General features: G+C 37.0%; 1 protein-coding gene and 1 long non-coding RNA gene across 2 annotated transcripts; one reads left to right on the top strand and one right to left on the bottom strand.

The window, feature by feature from the left end:
- The first annotated feature begins 6,686 nt into the window (after positions 1–6,686).
- Positions 6,687–10,316, top strand: prdm12a (PR domain containing 12a). The gene is made up of 5 exons (XM_087792437.1): positions 6,687–7,043; positions 8,392–8,582; positions 8,692–8,847; positions 9,314–9,428; positions 9,537–10,316. Exons 1-5 carry the CDS (start codon positions 6,827–6,829, stop codon positions 9,998–10,000), a joined length of 1,143 nt encoding a protein of 380 aa, XP_087648563.1. The 5' UTR covers positions 6,687–6,826; the 3' UTR covers positions 10,001–10,316.
- A 2,047-nt stretch (positions 10,317–12,363) lies between these two features.
- LOC148079258 (uncharacterized) lies at positions 12,364–12,741 on the bottom strand. Its single transcript, XR_015711320.1, has 2 exons — positions 12,664–12,741; positions 12,364–12,593 (listed from the first exon to the last, which is right to left on the bottom strand). It is a non-coding gene; the product is annotated as an uncharacterized LOC148079258 (long non-coding RNA).
- Between the last annotated feature and the right edge of the window lie 928 nt (positions 12,742–13,669).

The raw sequence follows: 13,669 nt of genomic DNA, 5'->3' as shown, positions 1-13,669 counted from the left end.
CTCGTACACTTAATGAATTTAAGAAATCTATACGTTTTTTTTAATTGTTCCCACATTTTTAGCCCAAATATATAAAATATTAAATGTTTTTAACAACTTTATAAGTTTCTCAATTAATTATTTTAATGTATAAGTTGTGATTCAACATAAGGCTTATTAGTCGTTTTTTTTTATTTATGTTGCAGCTTTTTATTTTTTAAACAAATTTTTCTCAATTATTTTGAGACTTAAAAAACATTTTTGCCACACGGTCCAGTTTTTGTTTTTTTTTGTGGAATTTTTATCAGTTTTTAAAAAAAAATAATTTTGGGGGGGGTTCAATATTTTTTAGATTTAAGAAAATTAAATCATTTTTTTTTCTTTTTCAGAGGTTTTTTTCCGCTTCTTTTTTAATTGGATACAATGTTTTAAAAATGGGTTTTTAATTTGCCGATCGAATCCTGAGCTCGTCGTTGTGACGACGCGTCTCTAAAGTAAACACCAGCAGGAGCTCGACCTCTCCGGGCCTCCTGTCCGGTGAGATGTTCCCCCTCCATCTCTGTCGCTGCACATCTTTGCTCCCAGCAGGGGACGGGGAGGGAGGGTGGGGTACAGGGTGAGAGGGGTAGAGGGGGTTCGGGCTCCTGCCTCCGTGGCCCCTGCATTGATGCCCGGCAGCTGTTTCCAAATCCAGTCCTTGATTCTGATCCTCTTCCTCCTTTGGCGCTGCCGTCCCTGTGGACCGCCCTGACCTGGTGGTCCATTGTGTCGCTCTCATAATTTACTTGTTCCAGGATCATTGGAGTCTGAGAGTCGCAATGATTACTAACTCGGTCACACGACTGAAGCCGTCTGGGATTGTTGGGGCGAGAGCTCCAGAGTCTCGGGGTGAAAATCCCTCGAGGTATTTTTTTTTTCTCTTCTAGAACTCAAGGGTTTAACTCCGGTGTGTTTGAGCGTGAATTAAATACAATTGCAACAATTACTCATAACATTATGACCGCCTGCCAAACTATTCAAAATGCCCTCTTGGAATGATTCTATGGTTCAATTTAAATAACTGGTCAAACTAAAACTAAAGAATTGTTTCTTATCTTGAACACTGGTGTGTTTATAGGTCGACAACTTTTATTTTGAGTCAAGATTTCATCCTTTTATTCTTAAAGGATCAAATTGTGACTTAAAACCTCATGGTTGAGCTGATGATTATCTTTTGAATCACACCGTGATCCCAGTCAAGTGCCTACTTTTGATAAAAGCTATTTTACTTGCAGTCTGTGTCTTACCAAGTGTTTAACTAAGATGGCAGCGGTTTAATACATAATGCATAATACTACTTGATGTACTCAGTATATCGAGTGTCATCTTTTATTCCAAAACACATTGTTTTGAATGTTTCAAGTCGACATCACAACCTTATCTTGGCTCCTCGTCCAGAATTCCACGTTTTAGTTTCCGAATGTTTTCAAAGAGAAGGAACTTTGATAATTAGGTTTAAATTTGGAAAAACTACTTTGTAATTTGTTTTTGGAAAACTTTTTATTCGCGTACTTTTATTCATTTTGTCAATACTTAAGTTGTACTGACAGAATAATTAAATTGTTTGCTATTCAATGTTGTTTTTTTTTTATTTCTTGAGTATTTTATATATTTTTTATTGACATTTTTCTGAGGTTTTAACTATTTTGGTTTTAAACCTGATCCCTAGGGAGAATTTAAAACTTTTTCTTAAATTATTTATATCAACTTTTGTTGCATCTTTTTTAACTTTAACTCCTTTATTCTCTCAAACACACATTTGTTTTGATGAAGCTTCAAGTTTTTATTTTTCACTAAATTATATTTTCTCTTAATGCAAAAAATCGACTGTTCTTTAATTCATCTAATATAGATTGAAAAATATATTTGTCTAACTTTAAATCGTCTTGTTCCAAGTAAACTTTTCAGGCAATTGATATGAAATAACCTTTAACTTTCTTCTCCTCATATACTTAAATTAACATTCTATTCCATTTCTGTATTGGTTTGCCAATGTTAAAAATCAAATACTTTTATACATTTTTGTCTATATTAGGTTTGTCGATTATCTTCTAGAACATGGTGATTTTTGTTTGTTTTTAAAACTTTTTAATTCATTTTTACTTTTTATACATTTAGTTTTAAGGATCAGTGCTTTATAGTTGGTTCTATTTTTCCACAGGATATTGTAGTTTTTATTTTTCTGGTACCTTCTAACTTTAATCCCTTCGTTCTAGCACATGAATTTGTTTTAATAAAGCTTGAAATTGTTAGTTTAATTCAATAATCTTGTAAAAGTGCAGAAATCAATTTTCTTTTATTCATCTTCAAATATAGATTAAAAATAAAAATCTGTTCATCTTTAAATCTTATTCCAAGTTAACTTTTCAAGCAGTTAAAAGTTAATTGACTGAAAAATAAGGTTTAATTTTCTTTATCCTCACCAGGTTCTTATGAACCTGATCCACATGTAGTATTTATTACAAATTTTCAGTTACATTTTCACTAATTTCTTAGTACTTTTTAAGTTAGATTTTTGTTGAGATATTCTGTATTAGATAAAGTGTATCTAATGTTTCAAACGTTAGCTTTAATCCCTTCATTCTTGCACACACACTTGTTTTTAATAAATCTCAAAGTTATTATTGTCACTAAATTATATTATCGATTCATAGATTTTCTTTCATCTTTTAATATAGATTTTTTCTTTTCTATCTTAAACTTAAAATCATATTATTCCAAGTAAACTTTTCTCAGGCAATTGAAAGCCAATTGAGTGGAAATAACGTTTAATTTTCTCCTGCTCACCGTCTCATGTCGTGATATCGATTCTCTCGCAGATCAATCGCCGCGCGAGGCTTCATTGGGCGGTGACGTCACAAATCCGCCTTTTGTTTGCGCCCGCGACTTACTTCAGCATAATTTACTGTCTAAACGATCAAAAATGGCGCAGTGATGGGGTTTTTATTGCACTCGAATAATAGGCTTTTGGATGGGGGTACACGCACTCGGGTGCACCCGCCCGTCAGGCAGGTGTCCCGGCTCCTCCTGTCAGACTGGAGCAAGGGAGTTATGGGGGGGGTCTTAGGGGCCACCTTTCTCACCTTTGCTACACTTAAGCGGATCTGGGGACGCACTTCTGCTGCCGCTCCTTTAATCTGCTTTTAATGACCCCCGAGGATCCCAGGAGACACAAGTGTGTGTTTCCCTGCAGCAGGTCCAAGTGCTAATCTGACAGGGATACATTGGACTTTTTTCTGTTTTTTTTCAAACTACAGCTGGTCACTTCAGCGGGACAAACACAAGCATTTAATTCATTTAAATTTATTTAAAAGGTTTTTTTTTTCCTAACGCTGGACCCCTTTTTTTTTTCCTTTGATAGCGTTCCCACCGACTCTTGAAGAAAAAACAATTACCACACTCTTTGTGCAATAATTGTCAATCATCCACACGAAATTGATAAGATTTAAATGGGCAGAATAATAGCTTTACAATGGAGCAGCTAAAGCAGGATGACGTGCTATTGCTTGACATGCCCGAGGGCTTTACCAGCTCCACGATAATACCATAGGTTAATACATAAATAAGCAAATCAAATCCATGCGTTACCCCAATTCAGCTCATTTAATTCCTCTTTAATAAAGAGAGGGGGGCCCCCACCCCCTGTCCCGCCATTTACCTCGGATTTGTGTGATGAATGCTATAAATGTAAATCAATCTAGATGAGAAAGAATCCCATTGAAGGCGCACGAATTTCATCTGGGAACACTGGGACCCGAACCAGGGAGGGGCCTCCTCATAAAAAGCAGCTGTTTCACAGTAATCTTTTTTCGTGCTCTGTCACTCACCTTGGCAGAGAGGAGAGCAAAAAAATAAATAATAATAAAAAGTTCGTTATTGCGTCTTCAGATGATTCCTATTTGATGACGACAGTTCGTTTTGGTTCCCGAACCGAATTGTCGATTTATTGAACTTTAAATAAAACAATCTGGTATCTTCCCTTGTTTTAACAAAACATATTTTAGATTTAATTTAATATTTTATAGAAATTATTTTTTTCGATTTTATTTATTATTTTTTAATAATCTAAACTTTCACCCGGAAGTTGTTGCTGCTGACGAGGTTCACGTGTTCACGTTCTCAAAATGAAGCAGCAACAAAAATATTTTTATTATTATCATTATATAATCTCGGAAATATGTTTGGAAGAGTTTGTATATATATGTTTATTTTCCCTACAAATAAAATTTAATTAAAAAAGTTAGCCTTATTTTTTTTACAAAATGGCGGAAATTCATCCAATCAGCTTTTTTTTTAAACTCATTAAATCATCTTAAACTCTATATATACTTGTTTTTTTATTCATTTTTACATCTTCCGTGTTTTTTAAATCCTCTATTCTAAAGTACGAAACAAACACCCTAAAATACAAATTTGTTTTCATTTTATTTATTTAACAATGAGCTCAACGCAACAAAAAATATGTAAGTGTGTCTCATTATTCAGTGATAAAGTTTAAGTTGTTTTTTTTATCAATTAAAAAAGTTTGTATCTATATAACCGCTAGAGGGCGTAACGTTTGCGCAACTTTTTTAAAACGCTCTCCTTCACATCGCTGCGCAGCGCAAAGATAAGCACAAGGATTCATGCGATAAATAAATGGTTAAATGTGTTCAAAAGAGTCCCAGTGATCCCGAGGGTTCTGCCAAACGTGGTCCACAAAATTACACGTTGTTAATTTATTTAAAAAAAAATCTTCTTTTAATTCATCTTATTTTAATATAACTTGGAAAAACTTCCGTCGGTGGTTTGGGAGATGGAAACATCTCATGTCAACTAAAACATGATTTTTTTATTCGGAACAACATGATGAAGTGAAGATAATTTTTGAATTTCATTCATAAAGAACAGCCTCGTTCTCTTTTATTTCAAAACACTTTTTATTTCATTAAACAAGTGAAAATTGTTCTTTTCTACCAAGACAAAAAAAAACATCTTATTTTACTGTCTGTTGCTTTTTTCTTAGTCGCCATATCTTCTTTTTTTCCATTACATGGCCATATAGTGGCTCCTCAATGCAGACGAGGGCCTTGTAAGTGTTGAAAAGAAGAGTGCATGGATGTCAAATCGGCCTCAAAACACCATGAAAGATTGATTTGCAGCACTTTTCAGGGCCCTGACATTACTTGGAGGGGGAGCTGAATAGGAAACCTGCGAGCCGGGATGGAATAAAGATGTTCTCCCTGCTGGAAAAGAAGGAAAAACTGCCCATTTAGCTGCAGTCCATCAAGTCCGAAAAATAGCCTAAAGAGAGGAAGAAAAAAACTATTGAAGAAGAAAAGACTGGTATATACTCATCTAAACGTTGTCACAATACTTGAGGGGAAAGGGAGAAATAGGGGGGTGCCGAGAGGAGGGAGGGGGGCCCCCTAGAAACAGCCATGAATATTAAACCGCTTACCTCAACAAGAGCTTGAAAAAAAAAAGTGAACCACGTCAAAAGCAGCTTCTTTTTTTTTGCATGTGAACAATGTGAGCAGGAGAAGAAAAAAAAACACGTTTCTATTCTTGTTACATTCCCGCGCTCGCTGCTCGCCATAATAAAATAATAATAATAATACCAGCACATGAATAACAAGTGCCTGAGAACAAACGAGCCAACAAGTCCCAGACTCAATGACCCACTTTGTGACCGTTATCCTCGCTTATAGCAGCTCTTATATCCACCAAAACACGTATTATTATTATTACATAAACAAAAAAAAAGGTTTATTTTAATTTCTATAGTAGCTAAAAAGTGTAGACAAGACGGTATAACTTGTTCACCGTTATCAAGGTAAATTGCTTATGTAGTTAAAGTGCTATTCGCAATATAGCGCTTTTTTTTCTTATAAGGTTCTGAATAAATAATGAAAAAATAAACACAATTATATTGTTAGTCGTTAGCAGTTAAGCGTTGCCATATTTTAACGTTTAGGTGATGAATTTAACAGTTAATTCAAACTGTTAAATGACGCTTCTTATAAGTAAATATATTGTTTGTACTAAGAAGAAAACACATTAGAAATACATTATTAAAAAGGCTGCAATCTTTAGTATATACTGCAATATTTTTTAGTATTGCGAACAAATGTGCTGTAGGGAATACTTGTTTTTTATTAAAATCGAATTAAGGATTATTTCTAGTTTAATATATACCAAATAATTTAAAAAATAATATAAGCGTATTCTTCTATATTTTGGCTTTAAACAATTACAACGATTCACTTTTTGTTGCGAAAATGACGATAAAATAAAATAGAAACGTATGTTTAAAATGCGTTTATATGTAAAAAATTGCCTGCAAATATATAAACAGCTAATTTCCTCAACTGTTAAACTTTATAGTTGTTTTTTTGTTTGTCTTGAAGCGGGATGCGTAAAATTACCAAACCATATATTCTTGTTTTTTTTCTTCTTTCTTTCCCCCCTTTTCTATGTTGTCATAAAAAATGACAGAATCCACCGGTGGGTTATGGATAAACTTCAAAGCTGTGCTTTTGTTCTCATTATCGAGCTTTGACAACACGATGAATAGAATCTCGCTCATAATGAAACGAGCGTAAAGTTTGGGGAGCAGCAGCAGCCGCTCGAGGGGTGTGTCATTAATAAGTAATTAGACAGGGGGTCACACTTGCCACCCGTATATAAGGAGACCCTCGCGCTGAGACCCGGCAGACAGACCTGGAGCAGCACGAGAGAGAGAGACACACGCACGCACGAGAAGAATTTTTCTTTTTTGGGTTTTTTTTCCATCGTTAACTTCCAACTCGATCCTGAGACTGAAACCATGGGCTCCGTGCTGCCCGCAGACGCGCTGGCTCTCAAGTCTGGATTTAAGTGTCCCGGGAGGACGCTGTCGGACGTCATCACCTCGGACATCCTGCACAGTTTCCTGTACGGCAGGTGGAGGAACGTTCTGGGGGAACACCTGGCGGAGGAGCGGCCGAGCGGCGCGCACAGGACCGCGTTCACGGCGGAGGTGCTGGCGCAGTCGTTCGCTGGAGGTAAAACGGGATTTTTAAATCCATTCCAGAAGTCGTCTAGTTTCATTTGGCGTTAAAATGCATAGAGATGTTCAAGAAGTAATATTTATGACACGAGATAAAAACATGTATTTCACCGTAAGATCCAAAAATGTGGACCAAAAGTCCTGCGTAAAAGTTGCGCTTTATTTACAATGGCGCATATTTTTTGACGTCAATTTATTATGATAAATATTCTTTGTAGATTAAAATACTTGCGCAACTATATGTTGCATTTTAAGACTACGTTTGTTGATGCAAACATCACACAGAAGTTGCTGCTTTAAATGTTAAAGTTAGTTTTAATGTAGGTTTTTAAATCATTCGTCTGCAGGGAAATAAAACACCCTACGCAACTATAACAAAATATATCGTATTTAATAAATAATTATTTGATACTTCATTGAGACTTTTCATTCGTTTTTCATCCTTAAATCTACTTTCAAACTCCATAAAAATTGCGCTGAATTCCCGGCTTTTTTTTTCTCCTGCTCCATTTAACGCGTTAACCCGCAGCTCCTCGAGCATTAAATTCATTTGGTTAACTTTGTGCTTGACCTGGGAAAGTTTTCCACTTAAACTTCTCCGCAGAAGAGAAGAAAAAAAGAGGAGTTTCCTTTCTTTCAGATGTTTTTTTTCTCTCTCTCTCTCTCTCTCTCTCTCCCACATTCATCAATCTCCCGACAGTCTCTTTTCCTCTCTTGGCATCTATGGGGCTCTGGAGCTTTTCTCTTTTCTCTCTTCTTAAAAAGATTTGCTGTTCCTCGCATAATGCGCCGTGAAGGCTAAATCTAATGCTATTCATTGCATGTCAACCATCTAATCGCCTTTCCATTTTTTTGTTGCGCAGAATTCCTGAGTCCTTTAAACAAGTCCGCTGTCCTTTCAGCGCAAATTTATTGCTACAAAGTCCTTAAAAGGATAATGAATTTGGAATTAGTTCGTTTCTTTTCCAGTGTACTTTAATGAATATCACATCTCAAGCATGACCAATCGCTGGAGGCTTCGCAATAGAGGACCGTTTAACCCCTTTTTCTTTTTTTTTTACCCTCACAAAATAAAATGGGAGAAAAAAGAAAAAACATTGATTTTGACATTAAAGAAAAAAACTTTTTTTTCTCTATTCTGAAGCGGGTGTAAGTGGCTTTTTGTCTGCGCAACAAAAAGTTTCAATTCAAGCACGTAATCGAATTTAACGGAGGATCAAGTGTGGCTTAATGTTTCGTGACTGAAATAAGATTCCTGTAGTTAGTGAAGCTGAACGTTTTTGGGAGAAAAAAAAATGGTGATGGAAGTTAAACCTTTTTTTTTTTTCTTTTTTTGATCGCAGAGGTGCAGAAGTTGTCCAGTCTGGTGCTGCCCAGCGAGGTGATCATCGCCCAGAGCTCCATCCCAGGAGAAGGTCTCGGTATCTTCTCCAAAACCTGGATCAAAGCGGGCACAGAAATGGGGCCTTTTACGGGCAAAGTTCTGTCTCCAGAACATGTGGACCTGCTGAAGAACAACAACCTGATGTGGGAGGTGAGTCCAGATTTATTTGTGAAGTTAAACCAAAAAAAAAACCAACCAATTATTGTAAAATGAGATATGTTTAAATGTTTTAATAAATATATATATTTATTTCCTCCAGGTGTTCAACGAAGACGGCACAGTTCGGTACTTCATCGATGCCAGTCAGGAGGACCAGCGCAGCTGGATGACGTACATTAAATGTGCCCGCAACGAACAGGAGCAGAACCTGGAGGTGGTCCAGATCGGGAGCAGCATCTTTTACAAAGCAGTTGAGGTGAGAAACTCTTGACCAAAAAAAAAAAAGGCCCATTTGTAGGCCTTTAAAAATATCGGAAGGCCTAACAGGCTGGGTTTAATAGAACACTGCTCTCTAGCGGTGAGATCTGTCATGGCATGTTTAAATTGTAAAACGCGATTTTTCTATTTTAGATTATTGGAAAAATAACTGGAACTAGAAGTTAAATATAATAATGAGGATCATAAAATAAAATACGTTATATATCCGCAGGCGAGGAAAAAATGCATTTTTCAATTTGTCAGAAATAACATCTGCTATTTTAGTACAAACAAAAGCATCATTGACGAAATATTGTCTTACGATTAAACCAATATATTTATAATACATACAACTTGTTGTTAACTTCATTAAAACTTAATGTGACTTTAATGACTCAAACAGATGTTAAACGCAATTAAGAAAATACATTAAAAAATATATTCATGAATTGTTTTTTCTCTAGACAATCCCACCGGACCAGGAGCTGCTCGTCTGGTACGGCAACACTCACAACACGTTCCTGGGAATCCCTGGTGTCCCTGGAATAGACGAAGAACACCTGAAGAAAACCAGAAATGGTACATATTTAATTCAATTTTCTCATGGTTTTTACATCATTAATAAAAATGTAGATGTTTGAAAACAAACCACTTGTTCTGATCTTCCTTATCTTCCTCCTCCTGCAGAAGATCCCCAGCAGTGCGACGGCACCTCCTCCTCCTGCTCCCCATCCTCCTCCTCTTCCTCCTCCTCCTCCTCCTCCTCCGCCTCCTCGTCCTCAGGGCGCATGCGCTGCGTCATCTGCCACCGCGGCTTCAACTCGCGCAGCAACCTGCGCTCGCACATGCGCATCCACACCCTGGACAAGCCGTTCGTGTGCCGCTTCTGCAACCGTCGCTTCAGCCAGTCGTCCACGCTGCGGAACCACGTGCGCCTGCACACGGGCGAGCGTCCCTACAAGTGCCACGTGTGCCAGAGCGCGTACTCGCAGCTGGCGGGGCTGCGCGCGCACCAGAAGAGCGCGCGACACAAACCGGTGGTGACCCCCGGGGACCCCTCCTCCGGCCAGGTGACCCCGTCCCCGCAGCAGATGAGCGCCATGCCGCACCCGCACCAGATGGTGCACCACATCCCCACCATGGTGCTATGAGACCAGAACCACAGAGACCCAAAAAAAAAGCACTTTAGATCAAATAAATTCTTTGTGATTGTAAAACATTTTTGTCACGTGACCAAAATTCCAGCAGTTTTTTCGTCGATTGTATATCTTGAGATTATATCCAGTGTAGTTTCTAGGATTTAAAACCTCAGCATTTGGACTTTTGTGTCGACCGTGATGTTTTTTTTCTCCACACTGTTCCATGAAATAGTCACTTTAAACTTGTACAGATTTGTGTAATTGTAAAGTTGAACAAAAAGTTGTATTGTAACGCTACTGTACATGTGGTTGTAAATACATTTGTGCGTATTCTATCTCAAATAAATCATATGATACACATTTAAGTATCGTCTCCTGGATGTTTGTTTTTGCCATCGGCTGGTACTTGCCACTGCGGGCTAACACTCAAGCTATAGCTGTGTTTCCAGTCGCTTCTTTATCGGTTTTTACTTAAGTAAGTAATTTGTATTTATATAGTGCTTTTCCAGACCAGGGTCACAAAGCACTTAAACAATCGAAACAATATTCAATAAAATATATACTATAAAGGTCAAAACTTAAGTCAGAATAAGAACATTAACTGGTTTGCGTCTGTAGATCAGGGGCAAGATTAACTTGTCAAAAGATTCTTAGGATCATCTTCATCCCCACTGACCACTGCGACAGGTCTTTGTTCTCTAGACTCACATATTTACCTTTTCGTGCATCAGCTGAGGCAGATTTAACATAAGTGGTCATAATGTTATGGCTAATAGTATGTATAATAGAATGGCTAATATAGCTATGAAATTATTTCTAAGTTTTGCTCTGAACCATTTTAATCAATCCTATGTGTCAAATTTGACTTAAATATAAACATGTTTTAAAGATATTATGATTATAAATAATGATACACGTCTGCACTCATTTTACATCATGAACCATTTCTATCACTGACATTTAAATAAACTATACACTTTTACATGTTTGCATAATGAAACAAATCTGATTCATTTTTAACTTACGACAAAGTAAGATATTAATGTTGAACTGAGTATGTTTTTGTACATTCTGGATTAATGTAAAATAAAAGAGGGAAGTGATAAAATGAAAAGAAAATAATTTACTATTTTGTCAAAAGTTAAGTCAAGAATCATGTTGTGATTAAATACGTATTGATTAAATAAATCCAGACATTTGTTCAATGAAACTTATTTTATAGTATATTACATCTATGTATGTATTTTTTTTTAATTTTCTTCTGCTTATGTTCTTGTTGTGATCATGAGAGTCAAGGTACATACAGACCCAGTGGTGTCGAACTTAGTCAAGGGGCCAAAATCCTTGAGCCCTCAAAGCAGGAGGAACAATTAGTACATTTACAGTAAGTACGAGTCTGATTGTGATATTATTTATTTCCTTGAAAGCTAAATATACGTTAATTATCCTTGTGTTCGTTCTACTTTATCATACAAGATTCATTTTCTTCAACATTATTTCTTGGAGGCTGGATTTGGCCCTGGGTTGAACCATTATTTTTGACTTGTGATATAGTCATAAGACCCTTCATTTATCACTTGTACCTGTTATATAAGGCACGTGTTTACCATTTTTTGGGGCGGAATTCACGGTATGTTCAATAGTATTTTTCAGTTTGTTTTAAAGGAAAAACATTTAAAGGTCAGCTAATGTGAAACTCCAACTCTCCTGACTCTCATGTTTCAAATGTTGAACTCTTCCCCCCTAAGATGCAGTAAGATCCTCATCATGACCATGTTTTCAACTTATTACTTTATAAAGTTCATAGAAATCTGGGCGAAGGAGAGGTTACGAGAGGTAATAATGGCTTCACTCCTACGAGAGGTAATAATGGCTTCACTCCTCCTCCAGCCAGCTCTAATTACGCCCCGCTTTGTTTATACAATGAGTCCTTTGGAGGTGGAGACTCCCTGGATTGATGACACTCGTTGACAAACCACGATGTTTGACCAAATCACAGCAGAGTGGGCGTGGGTTATGATAAAAAAGATTTAAGACACACTTGAATCAACACATTTGTTGACCTGTACATGTATAAATTAATTGGATTCGAATATTCTATATATTCTACATATATTTTAATACATGATCATTATCTTTTCGAGACGTAAGTCCAAGTGAAATGACTTATTTATGGTCAAGATGTCGTACCTTAAACTTATTTGACCAAAACATTCTAGATTTGTCAAGCAACAAATATTCTTTGTTGCAAATATACACAAGGTATTTAAATTTCATCTCTAGTTTGAGATCCTGCGAATAATAACTTCATCCTCGAGTCTTCACCTACAGGTTCTTCAAATACTGTCCACACGATGGCGCCAGATCGCCAACAGTTTTACATTTCTTTCATGAGTTTTATTACGAGTGTTTCAAATGTTGTGCCGCTGAAGCTCTCCTCGGTCATCAGACATCATCCTGCTTCTCGGTGGGAAGTTTCCAGATGAGTCGTCATCACCTGAAGAAGGTCAGCAGCAGCTGCCAGTCATTCTTCTTCTTCTCCTCCGTTAGGAAAGACTGGGAATGAAAGTCTTTTCATCGCTCATGACGCTCCAGACTTGTGACTCTGAACCATGACAAGAACAGATAGAAGCCACTGTGGTTCTGGTTATGAGAACATTAGGATCATCACACACCTTTATTCTGGTAGAGACATCCTGAAGCTGGACATGTCTTCTTCTTCTTCGAGCAGCAAGATATCAACCAGTCTCTGCAGTTGCGACACGCTGCTCTCAGACAAACATGGATCGATCAGATGATCGTGGTAGGAAGAAGAAAAAAAAATCTTATATCTGGATGTTCCTTGGGATGATGAAGACAACATTTGATAAGAAAAGTCATGTGAAAACTCACCAGAGAAAATGAGTCACAGACACATCCTGCTTTCTTCTGCCACCACAGATCATCTGCTGCAGGCTCGTCTGTTCCTCTCACACTAGAGCGACTGTTCGAGAAGGAACTCGAGAAGAAACATGGTGTGGAATTACATCACAGTCTTCTTCTCCATTATTCATGTCTGCAGGTGCCGCAGATCCGTGGACAGATATGACGTCAGACGACACCTCGACAAACTGAAGGAATAATCAAGTGTTTGATGTGGATTTGATGAATTAAACCTGGATTTTTTAGTAAGTTTCACATGAGAATAATACAATATTTAGAGGGTCTGACAAGAGTTCGTATTTCAGGGCGTTTTTAATGTTTTTCATTTAACATTTTCTGTATTAATTTGTTCACTTTGAAACATTCCAATTGAAATACTCATGAAGAGTGTCTCTAGTTCAACACTGCAGAAAACTGACCAGAAACTGTTCTTTTAATTGAGAAAAATCTTTAAACTTAGGAAAATGGTGTCACAAAAAGATCTGAAGCTTGTAATCCATGCGTTTTTATCTTCTCGTTTAAACTAGTGTAACAGTTTATTTTTGTGTCTCGCCTGCAGCTAATACAAAACTCTGCAGAGAGAATTCTGGGCTGCTCTAGTAGAAGAACTCACATTTCTCCGATCCTTAAAACTCTTCACTGGCTTCCAGTTTCTTTCAGGATCAATTTTTTAAATTCTGGTTCTTACTTTCAGATCTATTCATGGTCAGACCTTCCATCAGTAGATTCTGATCCAGACTTACAACCCAGCTCGGGCTC

Source organism: Callionymus lyra, chromosome 5 (genome assembly GCF_982586985.1).
Source record: "Callionymus lyra chromosome 5, fCalLyr1.hap1.1, whole genome shotgun sequence".
In the NCBI taxonomy this organism is placed as follows: Eukaryota; Metazoa; Chordata; class Actinopteri; order Syngnathiformes; family Callionymidae; genus Callionymus; species Callionymus lyra.
The sequence above is the reverse complement of the archived record's forward strand: the minus strand, read 5'-3'. Positions and strand labels throughout refer to the sequence as shown.